The sequence below is a fragment of the Babesia microti genome, chromosome IV (assembly GCF_000691945.2).
Source record: "Babesia microti strain RI chromosome IV, complete genome".
NCBI lineage: Eukaryota > Apicomplexa > Aconoidasida > Piroplasmida > Babesiidae > Babesia > Babesia microti.
The window spans coordinates 1,356,639-1,378,076 of NC_034969.1; the positions used below are offsets into that span (position 1 = coordinate 1,356,639).

Genomic DNA, 21,438 nt, shown 5'->3' on the forward strand with positions numbered 1-21,438 from the left:
GCTATTCTGGCATTTGTTTTAGATGTATGGTACAAAATTTTAATCGATTTTATAGGGATGAGCAAGAAAAACAACAGGCGTGCTCACCAAGAACGCTTCCATATCATTGCCAAAGCGCAAATCCAAGATGAACTCAAACGATCTCAGAAAAGGCTCAATAAACAAATACAAAAATCGGTTCTTAATAAAGTAACCCTTACAATCACATAGTTTGGATACATTTATATCGCAGAACATAATCAATTAAAGACTAATGATGTCAAGATGAAGAGTGTTAAATCCAATATCCCAGAAGGTTACATAAGAAGGAGAAATAAGAAGATTCTTGATGTTATAAGGAAGAGGGAGAGGAAAGGTACATATGTAACAATTTAGGGGCCAAAATAGTTACTATGAAGTTGGATTAGGGACTATACTCTACAATTATTTCTTAATAGGTTATAATCTGTTTTATATGCAACAAAATAGCTCTGGATGCCAACATACACCCAATTTCTAGTACCTTTAAATCATTGGTATTGTAACTAAATTAAAAGACGTAAACCTTATACAAATTGTAGCGTCACTGGGACGGTTAAACAAATGCTGCTCCCTTTGCAGGCTGATTATCTTAAATTTACACATCCTAAACAAACATTCCAACTTATCATCACTCAATTCAAATGGGATGTTGTATAGTTCTAGTAGTAAACTTTCCCAGCACATAGCGCCATCAGACTTATTTATCTGTAATACGCTCAACTCCTTTTTATTAAGTGCTGAGATTATCTCGACATCGCTAATAATCTTTCTATTGTTTATTTGGGATATTATAGGATCTCTGATTACTAATGGATGTTTGATACTTGGTATACTGCTGAGTGATTTACCATTGTGTAACAAATCAAATTTGTAATCACTGTTAACAACATCAGTTCGTATAGACTTTGCGGGCTTATTAGCTGATATATTCATATTAACGATATCATTTTCAAAACACGTCGCAACATTATTGAACTTTAGTACGCTACTGTTATTGAACATGCGTTTCCTTAGAAGCATAATCAAGTCCTTACGGTTAATTAGTGGATCATTAATAAGTTTTTCGATATCGTTATTACAGAATTTAGCATTTGGTTGTGATTTGCTGGACATACTATTAATAGTACTAGGGTAACTATTTAGATTAGCGTATTCGTCACCAGTTATAGTTGTGCTGGCATATTTGTCATTTATGTAGTTAGAGTAATTATCAGAAATTTGCCTGTTAGTCATTACTAAAGTTCTATTACTACATAGATTATGTACACAAGTTACATGTTGACAAGTTGACAAGATTCTACATATGACACTCTTGTGAACCAACTTTTTATTACAACAAAAAATCAAATTTAGTAAAAATTTTTCATTTTTTAAATATGAACAGATGATTGTTAAAAACTTTTGTCTATACTCCATATCCAAGAGACGGATATATATAGAATGAACGCCACACATTTATACCTTCGCCCTCTAAAGGTTTATATATCTTAGCGCCTATGCGCCCGGAACACTCTGCGCCTCCGGAAATAGTTAGAAAGAATATTTACATAGTATTATGGAGAAGAAGAGGCTAGGAAGTATTCCTCCAACTCTAGAATTCGCAGGATTCAGTGGGAGATGGCAGAAAGGGCGGTTGAATTGTGTTTGTTGCCGGATGAACCATGCTTGATTCTAGATATTGGCTGTGGCGTTGGGATTTCTGGGGAATTATTGATGGATTTGGGCCATTTTTGGATTGGCATAGACATCAGCCCATCAATGTTAGGTAATTTTGTGTTTTGGTTCGGTCATTTAATCAATTTAATAGAATCATTAGTATTATTACTACAAAAATAATTCATAGATGTTGCTATTGAGAACAATGTCCTGGATCATGGTGATTTAATACTTTCGGATATGGGATCGACTATGCGCTTCAAAACAGATTCTTTTGACGGTGCTATAAGGTAATTATAAAGATCATAAAGTGTTAGTGCTATCCAGTGGTTATGTAATGCTGATAAAAAGGGGGTTGAGCCATTTAAAAGATTAACAATTTTTTTTAAATGGCTTTACACTGCACTTAAATCTGGGTCTCGTGCGGTAATCACTATATCTAACAGAGATCTTTCAGTTCTATCCTGAATCTGATAACCAGACTGAAATGATTCTAGCTGCCGCCGCTAGAGCTAGTTTTGGAGGAGGTCTTGTTGTTGATTTTCCAGAGTCATCAAAGGCTAAAAAGTTTGTTACATTTTTAATGTAGATATTTTTTATGTTTATGGGCGGGGGTGCGTAATATTGCAGATTCTTTGTCAGAACCTTCGTCTGACAGTGACCACGTTCCCGTACAAAAATTGCAGTAGTTAAAAATATCATTCAGATCAAAGATTTCACGGAGGAAGGAGAAGAAAAGGACTTCTCTTAGGGGAAAAATATTGATTAAAAAGGCCCAACAGAGAAGGAAGGTAAGTCTTACTAGTCCATTAAGGGTCTTTCGGTTCGAAGGGATACTAAATATACAGGGAGAAAGAGGAAGGGAGGATTTTAGTATTATATTTTTTGTATCATTTGAAATTACAATTAAGATAATATTGATAATTATTTCATCAATTAAACAACAATTCATGTACTTTTAAAATTAGAATATATATTAATATTTAATTGCATATAATATTAGTTATCTAATGAAATGTCATGAATTCAATTCTTGAACTAAGTTTAACACAAAATACGTGGGATGTTGCTGAATGATAAATATCTACATATCTAATTATTGACATTTAGATGGTTAGAAATTATTACATGCCTGCAATAAAATTAGTAATTGTCTAAAAGAGTCAGTATATAGTTGAAATATTTGTACGTCATAAATGCAAGGAGAGAAAATATTCAACAACGCATACAGCAATAATTCTTGCAAAACACGGATATAGTGACCATAGGCATTCAATTACAGAAATAATAAGATTTTGAATTGAATAACATAAATAAACTAAAAGTTATATATACTTAATAGACACTAATGTTAATTAAGATAATTAGTGATAGTAAAATTCATACAGCGAGAATATTATCCACATTACCAATTGGTCAAAACTAGCTACCTTTGGCTAATTTTATCAAATCTACATAGTTATAAAAACGCTAAATTGATTAGTAATCAAACTACTATATACCTTTGAAATACGATAGGAAAGGAGAAATTAGTAAGAGTGCAAGAAGAGTAGGAAGGTGCGGTGATTGTGGTGTGCAGTAATAGAATGAAAAACTATGCAAAAAAGTGTAATATGCAAATTGTAATACAAAGACTGATTCGAGTTATTTGTTAAGCTATTTAGAGATATTCAAAGGTGTACGTATATACCCGGTCTGGGGAACTTGTGTACACCACTCATCGCATATCATAATCTCTTGAATGTAGCAACACCAATAAAATATATCTCGCTAGTTTAATTGCGCTATAATTAACCTACACAACAAGAACTTAAAGGTGTTCAAAATAGCTACTCACTAATGCTGCAAGTTGCTCATTTATGTATTCATTACGTATATTAATTTTTTAGTTGCATATTTTACACATCAACACACTAACCACTATTTTTTAGACCAAAATATCACAGTTTATCACTAGGGCGCCAGACTATAACTATTTCCACGGTGTATCTAGAAAAAACTTACAATGCAGTTGGTTGACCGCCTAACTAATACTCAATTACCTACACATAGCAAGGTCACTGGTACCGCAGCTCATAAATCATGTAATGGTAGGATGTTTCACGACAAATTGTTCGAAAAAGAATCAAAAAATTGTACTACAATCCATGATGGGGAAAAGAGTGAAGATCACCAAGTAGATTCTGAACAGCAACATATCTTCATCTCACCTACAGATCTTATGGATTTTAGAACTCGCCAATGTCAAGACTACCAGCGGGGAATCTGCAAAGACAGCATGAAATGTTGGAATTCGCATTCGGAGACTTGGCCCAGAAGATCACCACTTACTCACAACTATGATTACAAACTTTGTTCCAACATAAATTTCATAAAATCGTTAGATAAAATGCAATTACAAGGTAAATGTAAATATGGACGCAAGTGTCGTTATTCGCATTCTAAGGAGGAGCAGTTATATCACCCTTTGTTGTACAAGACAAGATTGTGCATAAACTATCCTAATTGCAAGAGCTACTATTGTCCTTTTGCCCATGGTACCGAAGAATTAAGGCATACAAAACAATCTATTAACAATAACAATAACACCGGTAGTAGCTCCAACAGGTTTAACGATGATGGTGTGACTACAATTGGTTTAAGTGTAGATTATTCGCCGGACGGGCCATGTAATGGCAAATTGAAGGTACCATTTCAAGCTTACACGCCTTCCACAGCCAGTGCAATTACATCTCCTCCAAATTCACCAAAACAGATCTTATTGCCATCCATAAATAACCCCCCCAAACCGGGTGTGATTAAACCCAATCTTAATTCTAACAACGATGGTTTGGATTTATCAATCAAAAATAACAATTTTAATCATCTAACGCTGGATATACTTGATAAGAGATTGGATCTAGCCTTTGAAGCGCTTAAATTGGATCAACATAACAAATTATCACAATTTAACAAATTTAGGTTGCAGAACAAATCGAATCAACACACCACGTATAGTTTTGACAAATACAATGTTTCTAATAATAAATTAGACGATTCGGATGACAAATATGCTTGTTTAGATAATAGGGGAGACGAGGCTCTAAATATTGGGTTAAAGAGCGATATCTCCCTTTCACAGTGGCTTGTTTCTACCACTGTTGCTCCGGAAACGGATCATTTACTAAACAATGACGAATCGAATTTTTACGAAACGATCAGAGATGGGAGGGAAATGTACAGTACCTGGGGTCCTTACTCGGACAATTATTTCCACAGTAATGAGCCAAGCCCGAAAAAATCGCCTAAAGGAGGTGTTAATTGCGTGGGCTCATGTTTGGGCTGTGAATGCAATGATAAGACCGGGTACTTGGACGAGACTATGGACGATCAATGGCTAAATGGAGTCGTTCAAACTGGGCTGGACATGGCTACGGCAGAAGCGAATCGTTTTTTGACCACTCGAGTGGTGAATCCACCAGAGCGCTCTGACTTTGAGGAGTTTTATGAGCCTAGTTACAACAGAACCCACTTTTCCAGGTTTAAAAAGTTGTACAATGATGGATTAAATGCTTCAACACTGTCAACATTTGGGGTTGTGGATGAGGTAGGCGTGATTAGGAAAAATGCCAGTATTCAGACGGTGGAATACCCCCCCGGTTTCTTCGACTAAAGAGGGGCAATTTATTGATATTATTTTATAATTTATTTCATAATCCAAGTTTATTAGTATAATTGTTGGTTTATTTTCATAGTTTTGTTATTCGTATGTGTGAAGGATGAGATATTTGCACCTAGACAGTATATTAATTTAATTATAAGTGAGCAATTGAACCAGATTAACATTTGATATAGAGGTTTGAATAATAGTTTGAATATTGCACATATATCTAGCAGAAGTATTTATGTAGATATAACTATAAAAGTTTGGCAAGTGAGGAGCGATACGATACCACTCATCAGGAAGTGTCAATTGGGGCACACAAGCGTGCAAACTAGCCAGCCAAACACTCAACACTAAAAAGTACATAAGTAATTACTAATCTTGTGGACTTAATGAGGTGAATGGTTGTAAGGTATCACCGAATAGAAATGGAATATACGACCCCAGGGCGTGATTAATATGGCTTAGGATGACATTCATCGACTGCTTTCTACGGCGGTTCGGAGGGGGTATGATCGTGCAGTATCTGGACACGAAATCAATAGCCATTGATATAGAACAGGGCGGTTTTGTGGTAATTCGCAACCTGAGTTTACCAATCGAGATAAGCCATCCCATCGTGCCACTAAACTTGAAAAGCTGTAAGATTGGCTGTGTAAAGGTGTGTGCAGAGTGGAGATCAGCATTACGTTACAATCCATCGGAGAAGCTCAGAGTTGAAGTTACTGATTTGACCCTAGACATTGGGTTGATTGATTTTGGGCAGTGGTCAGATGACGAGTTATTGGAGTTTTTAGAACATAGTAAGAAAAAGTTGTTAAGGCATTGGGAAAATGCATTTAAGACGTTTGGTAACTTTAGCTTATTCGAGAAAATTGGTTTCAATGTCGCAAACAGTTTGGCGATAACCTGCACAAATATAACGATTAATTTTAATGTGGACCTTGAGGGATTCAGTGGGTACATTGTCAGGATTTCCATACCTGAGCTTTTGTTAGGAGGGTGCGACAAGTTAGCCGGTAGTGAATTGTACGGCGTGAGGAATTCCCTCTTGATAGCCCTCTCAATTAATCTCAGCAGTGTTTCAATATCATTTGCCCAAGCCAATAGGGCCGGGGCTGATGAAATTTGGATTGAAATGACGACAACCCCCTTCGACTGTGAGATAGGCGTGAGAAAGTGGTCTCCCAGGGCTCTGGGTATGAAACCCCTATTTAAACGGCACAACTTTTTCAGCAACCCTGCCGTTGGAGTAACAATGAGTTTTAGCGACTTGAATTTCTACCTAAACAGTCAGGTTTTGGATCTGATTTTCAGTATATCAGGGTATTTTTACACGTGGAGCAAGTGGCAATATGTTTTAAAGGATATGTTGGCTGCAAGACCCAGCCACACAGCCGCAGCCAGGTACGTGAAGGGACAGATGGGTGAGGCGGAGAAATTGAAGTTTGAGAGAGAATGCCCCATAGAAATGCTCTTTAGGCTAATAAATAGCAACAATAAGTGGTTTAAATATGCACTACATTTTTGTCTAAAGTCGGGCCCATTTACTATAAGCAGTGACACAGCCCGGGCGGAGGCGACTTTAGAATTGACCTACAAAATATACGAGAAGAATTCATCAAAATTATTTCTCACGATTGATAAAATTTTTATAGTTGCCATATCAAAAAGTGTACAAAGTGATGGCGTCGTTGTTGACGAATTTCCAATTGTTTACAGCTCTAGCATATTTCAAGGTGGGCTTGTACCTATAGATGGCGATATGTTTGAGCTCACAATTAAGCAATACACGGATCATGTAACTGCAATTGATATTAAAGTCCCAAGACTAACCTTGGCACTTGGTAATGCCTTGGCCGTGATAACATTCTTCCCTAGCACAATCGGAGCGTTCGATAGGATCAGGAAGGTTATAGACGAGCTTTCCGATAGGAAGCAGATACCAATGTACAAAAACCGCAGCCTAATCAAGGTGCAGATGTTAGGCGTGGATCTTGTGGCAGTTTTTGCACCCCTGGAGGCAGAATCCCCCACCAGCGTTGACAAATTTGCCCAGCTGCGCGAATACAAATATCCATACTACCTCAACACCGCCGACGTTCTTTCCACGGATTCTAGCGACAATGAAACCTCCCTTCAGCTAGTTGACCGGGATCAGTTCTTGGCTTCCCACCAAATTTCCTTGCACTCCCCGAAGGATCCGTTTGATGGGGAATCCGAACCAATAGGCAGAAAGTTTATAACATGCGTAAACTACGCAGCCAGGCTAAATACTATCCACACGCACGTGTATACAGACCAAATAATCACATTCAAAAGTAACTCTACCGCTTCCAGATGCTTGGCTGCTTCTCTCGAGGATTTTGTTATATTTTCCGACAAAAAAATCAACCATTTGTCATTTGCCCTCGAATCACTATCACTGAGCCTGGGAGGCGAGATAGTTGCCGAAATGGAAAAGTTCAGAATGGCAATCTACCAAATTGAGTCATCGGCTACCGTGAAATCCATCATCCTCACGATCCCAACGCACCTGGTAAAGGACGTGTTTTTGAATTTATCAAAGAGGGATTACCTGAAGGAGCAGGTGGTGGATAAGGGACTGGAATTTTACCATAGAATCGATAGAATTGTCAAATTCTTCGAGCTGCAGCAGGAGTGGTCTTTAGCAGTCTCTAAAGAGCACTCTGACCTCAAAGCAGTCTCCCAAGCCCTAACGCTATGCGACTCCGGCATTGAATATCCAGAGTCCAAGCCCGCAAACCCAAAGGTTAAAATGTCCACAAAATTGAAGGTCCACTCGCTCAGCCTCTGTGCAGGGGCACCTAATGACGTGGAAATTTCTGCCAGGAAGCTATCGTTAGATTTAGCGGTACAGATAAATGGACAGGCATCTGCATGCATCAAGGCAAAGTACGCCAAATTGTCAACAGGCGCTGGGCCAGTCCTCCTCTGTGCAAATGATACAAATTTCCTGCAATTTGACCTCAGTCTCCAGAGACTCGAATCCCTGGCCTTCCAATACGACGTGCAGTCTGCCCTCTCAATTTCAAGTCCTGTGCTAGACCCGGCGCACATAGGTGCCCTAACAGATTCCATCGCGGCGATTTGTGGAGCTGTCCCGCAGTTGAAGGGAGGGAACAGCCCCTGGGCCCAGGGCTCTTTCAGAGGCAATGTAGCCCAGGCGCTCTGCCTGGCCCGTATCAGGCTCACAGCGACTGTGGACGATTTGGTGCTAATTCTACAGCCTGGCCCGGGGGATGAGGTCTTCCTCTACTCCCGCGCCAGGCTGAAAGCCCTCTACGACTTGGCCACGGGCCCAGACTCTGTGCCCCCGCCCTTCATAGATTCAGATGGCATGGCGAGGCACCTACTGGTAACCGTAGAGGAGACGCGTATCAGTTTGAAAAGGGGCGCTATGCTGCTCTACATAGCCGAGATCAAGGAAGTCTCTATGCAGGCGACGCTCTTAGCATCGTCATATGGAGGAAAGGAAAGCGTTGAATTCCGCCCTAGAATGGAGGCCCCTATCCCCACTCTCTCTGCGGTGGAACATCAAGAATCAAAGTCTCCCAAAACCCCATATCCCGTGGGGTTTCAAGGAAGCAGGTACCGCGATATAGTCAGAAAAATTAAAATCGCCATGCGACTTGGGGGACACAAACAACCGAGTGATGCAAACCCAGTAGAAACAGACGCTAAACCTGCGCAACTCGTTCAAGCACAAATGATAGGGAACATAGGAAGCAGTGGGCATATCCTATACGCGGCTGAACTAATAGCGACTAGGGCAAAAGTATGGGCAATCCCAGACCGTAGCACATCCAGGGGCGTCCGTGGAACGGAAGAGGGGCTTAACCTGTTGATCGAAAACGTAAGCGGCGACCTGCTGCGCCTTCAGGCGTGTGGATTGCTAGGTCTAGACCCTGCCAAATGCGTAATGACACTCTCGGTCGTGCTGGGACAACTCTGCATCTACCTTGACTCCAGGCCCCTAATCATACCCTGCGGGAACATAAGCTCCAGGGCTGGAAGTGGAAGGTTCAGCTCTGCAGCCCCCGGGTTAGGGAGTTCCGTCCCAGTTACGGTCTGGGCCAAGGCCACAGTGGAGGGCATAAGGCTGCACCTACCGCCGCCGCGCGTCTCCAGCCTAGAAAGCGACAAAAAGTTCTCCATATACCAGCTAGAGATGAAGACAAGCCTGTACGGGCTGGCCAGTGGCGCCTGCAACGAGACAGACGTGGCCGATTTGTGGAAGCAACGCCATCTCGTTACGTGCGGCGAGTGGAGAAACTTGCGCATCGCCCACAATACCTACACAGAGATGCATCGTCTTTTTTGCACTATGGCCGCGCCTAGCCATAGGCTGGTCGCCCTGCTCTCAGCCGAGAGCTTCACTGCGGAACTACAACCCCCCCCCCGGCTCGCAGACAGGCTGCCGCACCTGAGGCTGCTCTCTGATTGTCTGAACGGAACGGCAGTTGTGGACAGGCTAACCCGTAGCGTGGAGGCTGAATGTAAAATTCAAGAGTTCCAGCTCTACTGCGTGCTAGACGGCGCCTCTCAGACGATAATCAACGACTCATCTGCCCTATCCGACATAAGTATCGCATTCTACGGCTCCGGGGCCAAAAGGAGTCTATCTCTCTCCCTGGTGGACATTCAGGTCGTGATAGAGCTAGAGCTGATAGAGAAGCTACTTGCCCTCGGCCCTTCCGCGCCTCGAGCGAATACAAACAATACTGCTACTACAACTACTACAGCTACTGCCGCCCCAAACCCAAACCGCCGCGGGGATGCTGATTTTTGGACTTCTCCTACTCCTACAGAGAGGTTGGGAGGGCTAGAAGTGTCCATAAACGCCTCCAGAGTAGCGCTGTGGCTCGTCAGAAAGCAGCGGACAATGAGCGATAAGGCACTCCATATACACCCGGCAGTTATAGAACAGGCTGAAAAACTGCTGGATTATGAGTGCCAGTGCGCCGACCCAGTTAACGACCTCTCCGGACTGGGAGCAAGCCTTTCGGCGACCGTCAACCTCTCGGAAGACGGCCTCGTGCTGGACTGCAGTGGCCTTTCGCTCTACTGGGGGGCGCCTAACAGCGCCCTCTACAACGTGGAAATTTTATCCTTCTCTGACCTCACCGCCGGGCTTACCAGAAATGGGTCTTCCAGGGACGTAGACGTCCTCGTAGATAGCATCACCGTTAGGTTACCCCTCCTCATTGCCGGGCCGGCCCTTGACTTTCTCAAGGCACTGAAAAAAATGGCCCGGAGACTTGTGCCGGCGAAGGGGTCTTCGCCGGCGGCGCCGGGACTGCCTGCTCCGATCCGCATGAACGCCATGGCAAAGGAGATGCGTGGCTCTGTCTATAGTGGAATTTCCTCTCTAGATTCCACACTGCTCGCCAGGCTCTCCCTGCATGGCGCCCAGGTAGCGCTGGCGCTCGACGCCGCACCGCGCCCGAGCCGAGTTGCCGTGGACGCCGTCCTAGCCCTGGACGGGTGGAACGACCTGCGAGTGCCCTTTGCCATCCTGCACAGGGCGCCCCTGTCCCTGGCCCTAACACTTTACTGCGGGGGCTCCACCCCCGCCGCCCAAACTTGGAGCGCCTCGGCAGAGCTCGGCGCCGTCTCGCTGGTCCTAAGCTATGACCTCTGCCGGCTGCTGAGGCACCTCAGCTGCGTCGTTCCGCAGAGAGTGGGATCTAGCGAGTGCCTGGTATACAACGAGTTGGAGCAGCTCGTTGGGCTCGACCTAATAGGCGCTAGGGAGCCCGTGCTCGTGCCCCGTTTCTGCTTCCGCAGGGTTAACCTACCGCTCTCGCACGTGTTCAACGCCAACGTGCTCTTCATCAACGAGGCCGGCTGCGACAGGAAAATATTCGACCGGAAGCGTGCCAAACTGCTACTCTACGGCAACACCAACGACGTATCCAGTGCGCTGGCCGGCCACAGGTTCTCAGGCGATAAAATATGGGGCCCGGGTACGAGCTTGCCAGTAGTGGCACCCATCATCCACCCGGGCTCCGTGCCTTGCCTGGTCGTTGGCTCCATCCTGCGGGTTGAAAACCGCACCAGGATGACTCTCTCAGTCCTTTGCGTAAACGACGCCGTAACTAAAACTTTCAACACACTAAACGCTATGTCTGGAGCTAATGCCGACGCGGGCAATGGGAACGAAAAGAGCCGCGTTGAACAGCTGGTACTGCAAGAAAATTGCTCCTCCTCTGTGCCCATTTCCTGGCTCCAGGCAGGAACCAGGGCTGAAATCTCCAATGAATCTGGAGATGTAGTCAGGCTCCCCGACCTCAATTCCCTGGCATTCGGCAGCTACAGGGCCGACAAATGGCCCGTGGTATTCAGCAAGACCTGTGGGGTCTCCGCCCGCCTGGACTTTACCCCCTCATGGGGCACCCGTCCCCGCTGCCTCGTCCTGGAGCCTATGGTGCGCTGCCACAACCACCTGCCCTGGCCCATAAAAATATGCGTACTGGGCAACGACGTCAGGACGGGTAAGGTCCTCAGCATACGTCCGCTGCAGTTTGCGGGGCTCTGCTGGGGGGAGTCCAAGCCTCTGCTGACCGTGCAGGCCGTCCTCCCGGGGGGCCTCCTCTTTGAGGGGAGGGCCCCCGTGGCGCTCAAAGAGGGCTCCAAGGTCACCCGCTGCCTGACCTGCTCCGATTCTGAGGAAAAAATCCCCATTGTCATCGCTGCTTCCAGGCACGTTCTTTCCGTCTTTATACCCGTACTGCTTAGAAACCTGATGAATGCCCCGGTATTTGTCAACCACAGGGCCCTGGAGCCGGAGGAAGTGGTCCACCTGTCCGTGGGCGATGCCACTGCCCTGCGCATCTCAACTCACAATCCAACCCACAGCTCATCTCACGGTTCAATTCACAATTGCGGCTTGGACCGCGCCCAGGAGCTGCCTAGTTCATTAAAGGTCAACCTGCTCAACCCTGTACGTGGAGGTGTGTTGGTGGACGCTCAGTCTGTCACTAGCCGCTCCATTGGCTGGTCTTTATGGGCCCTGCAGTCGCAGCTGCCGCTCAATTCAACCCTGTTAGCCACCATTCACAGTTTGTTTTGCATCACCAACAGCCTGCCTAACGACGTCTTCGTGCGTTGTGAGGGCGAATCTGTACCCATCCTGCTACGCAGCGGATCAACCGTGGAAACCAGCCACTGTTCCACGCGCAGGATTACCGTTTTAGACGTGGAGGGGAGCCAAGAGTTCAACTTTGAGTACGCTGAGCGGGAGGAGTGCATACAGCGCCTGTTGGGGCCTCACTTGATCGACGTCACCGTGGGGCCCCTGAGGACGCGGCGGTCCCTGTCCATGGGTAGTTGCGCCTTCGTACTGCAAAAGACGTGCGCCTATGAAATCACGCTTGAGCTGGCGGCTGAGCCTCGCTTTATCCTCTTTAACAACACGTGCGAGGCGCTCACCACGAGCAACTGCCTTTCGTGCGGGGGCGAGTACGTCCTGGGCCCTGGCGAGCGCTGCATCCTGGACGTCCCTGCCTGCCCCTCCTTCTCCCTTAGGTTGTCCATCGCCTCCCGTCCCGTCGTCATACCCTGCGGGGTTTCCTCCCCCGCCCCGGGGGGCGGGGAGGACGGGTCTGGCTGCGAGTACGCATTTCAGGTGACTAGGCGGGGCTCTCGCAGGCTCTACGTGGGCGCTGCCCCCAGGTTCGACGGGGGCGGTTCAGATCTGGGGAGTTCAGGTCTCGCGAGGGGTTCTAGTCTCGGCGAGCGGTGTCGAGCCTTGGGGGTGGTTCGAGTCTCAGCGGCCCGACTGACCCTTACGCTCGTAGATGAGGCTGCGCTGGCGGCGTTGCACCTGATCGGCATGAGCGCCAGCCTGGACCCGGGTCCTTCCGCCAGCTTGCGGGCCACGGTCAGCTCGCTCCACGTAGACCACTTCATCCCGGGCGGCGGTATCCCCGCCATAGTACAGACATCCAACGTGGATTCAGCAGACCCGATGCCATTTTTGGACCTGATTCTGCGCTGCGCCTCCTCTGGCGACTGGGAGGGTGAAAAGCTTGCGATGGAGGGTGAAAAGCTCGCGAATTTTGTCGAGCTTCTGTCTGTAAAAGTGGCTCCAGTCTGCATCAACATCGAATTTACCGTCATTAAACGCCTCCTTTCTGCCCTCAGGCGCATGCTGCCCCTGTTGGGCTCAGTGGCGTCCCGCCTCCAGCCTCGCCCTCCCTCCCATTCCGGCGCGCAGGGGTGGGCTAGCAGCTACCTGCACTTTGGGCTCGTTGAAGTGTCGCCCCTGTCAACGGCGATTTCAATTCGAACTGGCGGACAGGAGCCCTTTCAGGAACTATTTGCGCTAAAATTACTCGAGTGGTTGCCCTTAGACACCCCGAAAATCAACTTTAACCTAAACGGAGAAAAGGTTGAAAAATTTTGCGGCACGCCTAAGCAACTAGCCAAGCGTTTGGGCTCGGGTTATATCAAGCAGCTTTTGCGCCAGTCCATCCCCAGCGTCTGGCTGTCCTACCCCCTGGCCTTTTTGCTAGGCGTGCTACGCGCCCTTGGGGCGCTTTTTGCCACCCCTGCAAGGCTAATAAACGCACCAATCAGCAAGGATTCCTCCAGGCCGGAGGCTGCGCTGATCGGGGCGCGGTTGGGGATTATGCTCTCCATGCCGTACGTGGTTGGCGGCGCCTTCCAGACCCTGGGCCACACCCTTAACATGCTACACAAGATCTGTGGCGGGCAAAAGGTCACTCCTGTTGGCATTATCGACTCGCTCTGGCTATCAGTCAATGGCATGCTTGCCGACATATTCTACTATCCGTGGGTCGGTCTACGCAGCGAAAAACTGGCCTTTAGTAACGGCGTGGGCATATCACTTTTGGGCTATGCCCTTTGCTGCGTGCGTTGCGCCGCATGCCCTATTCTCGGGCTAATAAACCTACTAACCACTATTTGCGAGGGCTTTTCCAACACTCTCATAGGGGACTTTGAGCACTTTGCCCACCTATCGGACACGCCAGACTCGTAGATAGCCTGCACAGTGGCACAGTGCCACTGTGCCTACCAATGCCACATCGCTTCTGTTTCATGGCAAATTGTACAATAAAAGTTGATAATTTTAACTAGACTAACATGCCGATTCCTGTGGGTAACACAGGTTTAACTCAAAATTATTGTAGGTTGACTTGCAATATTATGAAGGCTACTGGTGCCAGGGATAAGGCTATGAATACGACCTCTCCATAGCACCCACGTCCAGGGACTCCACACCCGCCAGCGCAGAGTTCAGCCTCTCGAGGTTCTCCATCGCCTGACGCTGTTTCTCCTCAAACGCTATCTCCCTGGCCAGGTCCGCGGCCAGTTGCTCAGCAGTCTTTGTGTCGTAGCCGTAGCCAGAAGAGTCCACCTGACATACTGAATTGTTCCTTATCTGACGTCTTGTCTCCACGTTTGCCTTCTTTTCTTTCTTTACCTCGTGTGCCCACTTGACGCTCAGGGCTGTAGTGATGCCGGGGATGGGCTGGTCAGACATAGCTGCCTTGGCAAATTCCGCGGCCACGCGCAATCTAAAGTCTATAAATGCAATGCCCTTGCTGGACACTAAAGTTATGTCTTCTAGGGCGCCCCACCGAGAAAATTCCCTTATCAATGTAGCCTTCAAATCTTCCACCGGATTAGCGAGCGAACAATCGGGGTATACGTTGCCCAAAAAAAGGCTCTTGCCCTGCGATAAAAATGACCCAACGCCCGTCATATCCTCCCGGTGCTTGGAATGACGATCTCTCCCAAATACGTCGCAACTTGCATCTATTCTTGCCTCGTCCTCAACTGTCGGTATCCTGTGGTAGTAGGTGCAATCACTACCGAATGAACAGCATCCGCGCGCAAAATATAAACAAATATATCCTTGTCCAGCATGGGGGTCCCAATCCGCCCTAGTGTACCCAGAATCAAGCTCTGGATCGCACTTTGTGGCCGCTGGAGGCCGTTCGTTAAGCTGGTGCCTAGGGTCGAAGCGGTCCGTCGCATATTTGCCGTACCATATGTTATAATTCTCGTTCCCCTGTACATACGACACAGAATTTCCGAGGCCAGGCTCTACCTGCCTCCTAGCCGGACCCCAACCAGGCGTAGTGTCCTCCAATTTTTCAAGGGCAGCTTCAGGTATGGGCTCGTAGATGAGCTCCTCCTCGCCAAGACCCACGGTTTCCCCTGGTGGTTTGTGGTACCCAGCGTTAAGAAAATTGTCAGAAAATGTTAATCCTAAAGAAAGTATATCGTGGACGGTGGCTTCCTTACTTTCAACTAGATCTTTAGCGAAAGGCGCATAGCCGAAATCAATGTAGTCTAGTGGGTTTGGTAGGGTACGATTTTCATTATTGTTTTTTTTCAGAGATGCTAATTTGGGTCCGCCCCTTTTCTTGGGCGGTAGCTCCTCGCCCATCCGCTTAGCGCCCATGTCACTCTATCATAATCCCACTAAGCCGTGGCATTTTGTGGTGCCTTTCACTATCGGCAAATATGGTAATATAGCGACTGCAGCAATGCACATGTATTATTACTAGACCATCACAGTGGCTATAATTTATGTGTGAACATGATCCTTCATGCTTCATCGGTTTTTCCATTCGTTAGTGGTATTTAGTTGGAGTTGTTCGTTTGCTTGTGGTTGGACCCTGCCCAGGAGTAGCCAATTGGGCGATAGCGGACAAGTGATAAGGCCATTTAGGCATAAGCAGCCCAGATTGCCCCGGGATGTTGTTATTACCCCTGAGCCCGGTCCATTTCAAGTACCATATCTAGAGCTGAAGGAATCTGCCTTTTGGGACCGGGAAAACTTTGATAAGTTACTACAGCAGGGAACTCAACTGTACGGTAAGAGTTTACATCCATTGGCTGCAAGGTGGATAAATTGCAGATTGAAGGTAAAAATTTTATAAATTCCTTAAAATTTTTGGACACATTTCAAAATTTTAAAGGAATTGTGTATATACTAGCCTATAAATTAACCTAGAGAATCAACCTTAATAATGACCCACAAATAGCAATTTCTATTGACAAATTCACCAGTAATTTGTCTCGCGATGGCATCCCGTACATCGACCAGCCTAGTATTTGCATAGAGGAGCTCTTGTCTACGAGGGTCGGAGAAAATAACCTGGAACAATATATACTTTTGCTATGGGACTACTTTCAACTCAATTATTTCAAGACGCTTATTCCCAGTTCACTAGATATGGAGTTTTGTCTCTCAGATACTTTTTTAGATACAGTCTCATTTTTCCCCTACTGCGAAAATGACATATACGCCTTTTGGGACGGGGATTCACTGGCCCTGCCCGTAATCATTTTTTACAGACCATTACTCTTCGATAGTAATGGTAGGTGTTTCCAAAATTTGCTAAAATTGACTGTTTTCCGCAGTGCATGCGAATTATTCTACAATCTATACTGGAGTGGTGATAAGGAAAATGAACAAAACTGGCAACGCTTCCAAATCCTACCTAAAATAATATCAAAGTGCGAAAAAGAAGGGCTATTCACTACTGTTTTAAAAAACCCGTCATTCCGTTCCATGGATTATGCACTTGTGAACCTTCACAATAGGGCTGCCAGTCCCACAATGATGGATAAATTTCCATCCCTCATATACACCCCACAATCGTTTATTGAATCCGGAAAACTCAATGACTGGGATAAATCTCTGCAAATACCTCCGCAGATAGACACGCCCCTCGCCCTCTCCTCGATGGATTTATTCAAGGCAACTCTCAGCGAGACGGCTAAGGGCACTGAAGTAGTCAAACATATTGTAACAATGAAAATCCCCATAGATGAATTTTCTCGGGCCCTTCTAAAGGGCAATCTCGAGCAGGCAGCTAACGTCATTTCCCTGGGATACGACAAGTTACTGCTTCTCAAACCAGTGCAGCTTAACTTTGTGGAAAACGCACTTGTCACGGTATGTGATACTTTGACACAGACTTGTGAATCATTGCTAAAACCACATTTACAAACGCAGAATCGAAATGATACAAATGACCCACAAAATGGGGAAAAAAAGAATTATGCAAATGATATGCTAGAAGAAACAATTATTAAAGCCTATCACTTTATCAGGCGTCTGTTTGACCAAATACGGGTGACAAATAACTACCCGTCTTTAGACTCCTCCTTTTTATCCGCGGCAGAGGGCACTATCTTAGCCAATACTGTGGCAGAATCTCGTGCTGATAAAATGATTGATCTGGTCAAAAATTATACGCCTGTGCTCTTCCCCAATGAATATCTCAACGACCTAATCCCCATTGAAGATCTCATAGCGCTAGAATACATTTTGAATTTCTATAACTTTAACCTATTCGGAGGCCGCTTGCCGACATCGCTGCATGTAAAGTTTGCAGAATTAACCGCTGATATTGATGCACAAAATAGCACCAAGGCAAAATTTGACGAAGCCGGTGACGATGGGGGGGGAAAAATTCCTCTCCTGACCGGGGGGTGGCAGGGGACCCCTTGTGAAGAAAATATAACTTCTCACAATTTAAATTTAAGTACGAATGATTCCAACCATTCGGAACTGGGGCCTGTAACTATATACTTATCCAATAAATTATTGGAGACCGCAGGCGGAGATAGTTGCGTCATATCTAGAAAAGATAAAAAAATTCTGATATGCAAATTATTGCTCGACGAGTGCGTAGAAATATTCAAACGCTCTGTCAACATAAATGAAGAGTATTGGTCCAGTGAATTGATTAATTTTCACCTGAGCCATGTTATTGAAAAATCCAATTGCTGGCCCTTCCACTATGACGAAGCACTGCCCACGGGTACTCCCGGTCCAGACCACGCCTGTGGACATGAGCCTCACGTTGGCGCCACAGTAGATAAATTATCCCATACAGATCGAGCTTTGTTGTGTATGAAGAATAGATATTTCAGGCAAACGATAGACTTCGCATGGGAATCTGGAAAGCTTCCATTTAGACTAATAAACTCCTTGGCGTATTCTGGCAACCTTATGATGATAGAAAGCCTGCTAGGCTCCAAGCAGGCAATAGGATATTTTACCAAACTGGACTACAAGCAATTGTTACTCTATGAGAATTTGATTAAAGAGAGTGTCAAATCCAGTTTTTATGGTAACACTATTGAGTTACTGGCAGAGGCAATTAGTGCAATAGATGTTTCTTTTGAAAACATAAGGGTTGAATGGCATTTGCATAATTTAATTTCATCCAAAACCATTATGGAGGGGCTCATACACAGTTACAATAGACAGGCAGAAGCCATGGGCGAGGTTTGTTATGAGCAAAAGCTTTATCCATTTGGCCCATTCGGCCAATTTGTGGCGCTGGAAAATAATGATTTCGGGCCTCTGCAGCATTTGGATGTTCAGCCGTACATAGAATGTCTTAAAAAAGGCACCAGGAAGCATTTGAATGGGATGGAACGAAGGGACGTTTTGCAAAATCTATACCGTTATTACAATGACAAAATATTCTCTAATGCACTACCCGCAGTTGTTAAAGATCCACAAAATAATGAAACCACGTGTGATATCAAATTTAGTGACATTTGGAGGAGTGGGATCCTCTCAAATGTCGAATACACCCAGGATCTAAAGCCGATCATCACCATAGATGAGCATGTGAGTGATCTAAAGATGTTGAATGATTTGTTATTATTACAGATGCTGAAAATGCACTATATGTACAAAGTTAATACGGCACCCAGTGTATTTGCAGAATCGTTACCCCCCGACTATAGCTTGGTGTTTGCTTCTTGTTCAAGAGAGATTAAAAGGAGGTTTGACGAAAAATATCTTGCCTCATTTAAATACCCAAAGACAGAGCATATAGCTGTCCATGATACCCTGAAGTCACTGCGAATTAGTCACTTTGTTAACCAGGTATTGGAAGGGCACTGCAAGACGAATAATTCTTCCAAAGACAAAGACTTCCAATTGATTAACGTTGCGATTGAATCTTCATTGTACGGATTTGCTCATTATCTTATAGAGTTGACAGATGCGAATGCAGATGCAACGGACGACAATCCTATTTCACTAACGGATAATATACCAAACTTTGAGTATTTTAGACCCCTGTTTGAAAAGCTGGGGCTACCATATACGATTGGTCAACTAGATCAGGAGTGGATCTCGAGGCTAACAGATGATGAGGCACTACAGTTGTCTCATATTACAGATGTAGATGATAACATCATTGGCATGCTGGCCTCCGCTGGATTTGGTATTGAAAGAATTTTAGAGTTGCTGTCTCCCGGCAACAGCGGCGCCAGGACAGTTACCACAGATATCGAGAACCCAGTCACGCCTGATGAAGCTGAAGGGGTAGAACTAGAACGTGACGACGGTAAAGAATCTATGGTAAAGGCAATTCTAAGTGAATATGAACCGAAGGTGATTCATTACACTGGGGCCGTAATCGACGAGATTCTAAGCCAACGAGTTGAGGACGCAAGGAGGTTTATTTGGTCGCTAGATGCTAATGTTAGGGAACAGATTATCACACTGAGCGTCAGGCTGATTGAGGGTATGAAGGGACGTGGAGCAATCGCGGCAGATATTGCAGACAAAGCCCTGAAGAATTTGACACAGATTTTACTATAATCAGCACAACGTGACTGTAGTTTAATTATCGCAATAAAATAGCGAGTAAATCAAAGAGTTTTGGTGGGATGGATGTGTTTTTTCCTTGGTCCCAGTAGAAATGATTCCAAATACTGCCAAAAATCATTGGTAACACAGGCATCTTTGTGCCTATGCAATCTGCTAATACGGCAAATCTGGGTTACGGGATTTCTCACTTTGATATCCCAGTGGGTGAAATCATCCGGAATAGGATCTGTGTCATGAACGAATAGTACCCCCCTGAATAAATCGATTAGATACTTGAGTGTCGTAAATAGGTTTACTATGTTTTCAAACGGGTAGCCCTTGAATTGCCACCTCCCTCCTTTGGGATTGATAATAACGCAGACTATGCTAACCCAGTCAGACTGGCTCATTCTGGAGATGTATGAATTCTCAATTATCCTAAATCTTATTTGTTTCCCGCCAATTTTATGAACTAGTTCAATTGCATTCATTGGATGTGCGGTCGTTTCAGCAATTAAACTTGCAGGATCTAGATACTTTGATTCTTCAAGCAGGGTTTTGATGTTGTTTTTGCATACGATGTTGATCCCGCTGGGGACAATGATTATGGGTCTCTTCTTGTACCTAAAGTATATTTCATCAATGAGGCGCATGTTTTTTTTTTGCAATTTCTGTATTGTATCATTGGTCTGATTTGTTTGCGATAAAATTTTAGCCCTTTCCAGAACACTTTCATATCCCCTTTTATAACTCATAAGCATAGAATTTCTGGTAATAGGATGGATTTCATTGGTGCTGAGCGCTACGGGCAATAATTTAGTGTCAATAGGGCCAAATTCGTGCTCCAATTTATCGTAAATTGTCATAGAAAAGGTAAAAGTCTGCGCTTTATCTGCTTTATTGTTTATATCATCATTAACGGTTAGCTGTTTAATTTTAATAATTGATGATGAGAGATTTGTATTTACAAGCTCAGATGACTCTACTATGTTTTTGATCTTTTCCCTTTCCAGTACATTTATATACTTGAAGCCTTTGGAGGTAACAAATGAGTATGTATAATCTTCTTTTTTTAATAACAATAGTAGTAATAAGTCTCCTATAGAGTACTCATCTCCTTTTCTATTCTTAAGCCCGCATTTATCAAGAGGATCTAAAGATAAATCAAGATTAGGCAATATCAGCTGAAAATCGTTGCCATCCCGTGATCCTTGGAATTCCAATTTTGGATCCGAAATCTTGCATACCCGAGAAACGATTTCAGAGGCTATAAGACTACCGGTAAACATTATACAATTGTAAATTATATTGTTTTGTATCTTTTACAATTTCTGATAATTAGCAAATTTATACCATATTTTTCCTTAAAAGTTGTCAATTCATTTACAATGATGATAACCCATTCCCTAAGTTATGTTGGTATTTAAAAAGTAACCCTATAGTGCATGTTAATATCAAGATTTACTCTAATTAGCACACTAATAAACACTAA

The 21,438-nt window shown here is 44.8% G+C and overlaps 8 protein-coding genes across 8 annotated transcripts; 5 read left to right on the top strand and 3 right to left on the bottom strand.

Annotated features, from left to right (window-relative positions):
* On the top strand, window positions 58–407 carry BmR1_04g08580 (hypothetical protein; the record flags this gene model as incomplete). The annotated part of the gene is made up of 3 exons (XM_012794847.1): window positions 58–189; window positions 211–355; window positions 376–407. The coding sequence occupies 3 exons, from the start codon at window positions 58–60 to the stop codon at window positions 405–407; spliced, it is 309 nt and encodes a 102-aa protein (XP_012650301.1).
* On the bottom strand, window positions 431–1,254 carry BmR1_04g08585 (hypothetical protein; the record flags this gene model as incomplete). Its single annotated transcript, XM_012794848.1, has 2 exons — window positions 431–524; window positions 545–1,254. 2 exons carry the CDS (start codon window positions 1,252–1,254, stop codon window positions 431–433), a joined length of 804 nt encoding a protein of 267 aa, XP_012650302.1.
* BmR1_04g08590 (Enzyme of Amino Acid Metabolism) lies at window positions 1,518–2,551 on the top strand (the record flags this gene model as incomplete). Its single annotated transcript, XM_012794849.1, has 8 exons — window positions 1,518–1,550; window positions 1,573–1,786; window positions 1,865–1,967; window positions 1,989–2,103; window positions 2,126–2,244; window positions 2,267–2,362; window positions 2,384–2,468; window positions 2,492–2,551. 8 exons carry the CDS (start codon window positions 1,518–1,520, stop codon window positions 2,549–2,551), a joined length of 825 nt encoding a protein of 274 aa, XP_012650303.1.
* BmR1_04g08595 (hypothetical protein) lies at window positions 3,683–5,329 on the top strand (the record flags this gene model as incomplete). The annotated part of the gene is made up of 1 exon (XM_012794850.1): window positions 3,683–5,329. One exon carries the CDS (start codon window positions 3,683–3,685, stop codon window positions 5,327–5,329), a length of 1,647 nt encoding a protein of 548 aa, XP_012650304.1.
* BmR1_04g08600 (hypothetical protein) lies at window positions 5,790–14,348 on the top strand (the record flags this gene model as incomplete). Its single annotated transcript, XM_012794851.2, has 1 exon — window positions 5,790–14,348. One exon carries the CDS (start codon window positions 5,790–5,792, stop codon window positions 14,346–14,348), a length of 8,559 nt encoding a protein of 2,852 aa, XP_012650305.2.
* Window positions 14,544–15,779, bottom strand: BmR1_04g08605 (Pre-mRNA-splicing factor cwf2; the record flags this gene model as incomplete). Its single annotated transcript, XM_012794852.1, has 1 exon — window positions 14,544–15,779. The coding sequence occupies one exon, from the start codon at window positions 15,777–15,779 to the stop codon at window positions 14,544–14,546; it is 1,236 nt and encodes a 411-aa protein (XP_012650306.1).
* Window positions 15,928–19,958, top strand: BmR1_04g08610 (hypothetical protein; the record flags this gene model as incomplete). The annotated part of the gene is made up of 3 exons (XM_021482704.1): window positions 15,928–16,245; window positions 16,335–17,282; window positions 17,304–19,958. 3 exons carry the CDS (start codon window positions 15,928–15,930, stop codon window positions 19,956–19,958), a joined length of 3,921 nt encoding a protein of 1,306 aa, XP_021337881.1.
* On the bottom strand, window positions 20,009–21,235 carry BmR1_04g08615 (conserved Plasmodium protein, unknown function; the record flags this gene model as incomplete). The annotated part of the gene is made up of 2 exons (XM_021482705.1): window positions 20,009–20,134; window positions 20,156–21,235. The coding sequence occupies 2 exons, from the start codon at window positions 21,233–21,235 to the stop codon at window positions 20,009–20,011; spliced, it is 1,206 nt and encodes a 401-aa protein (XP_021337882.1).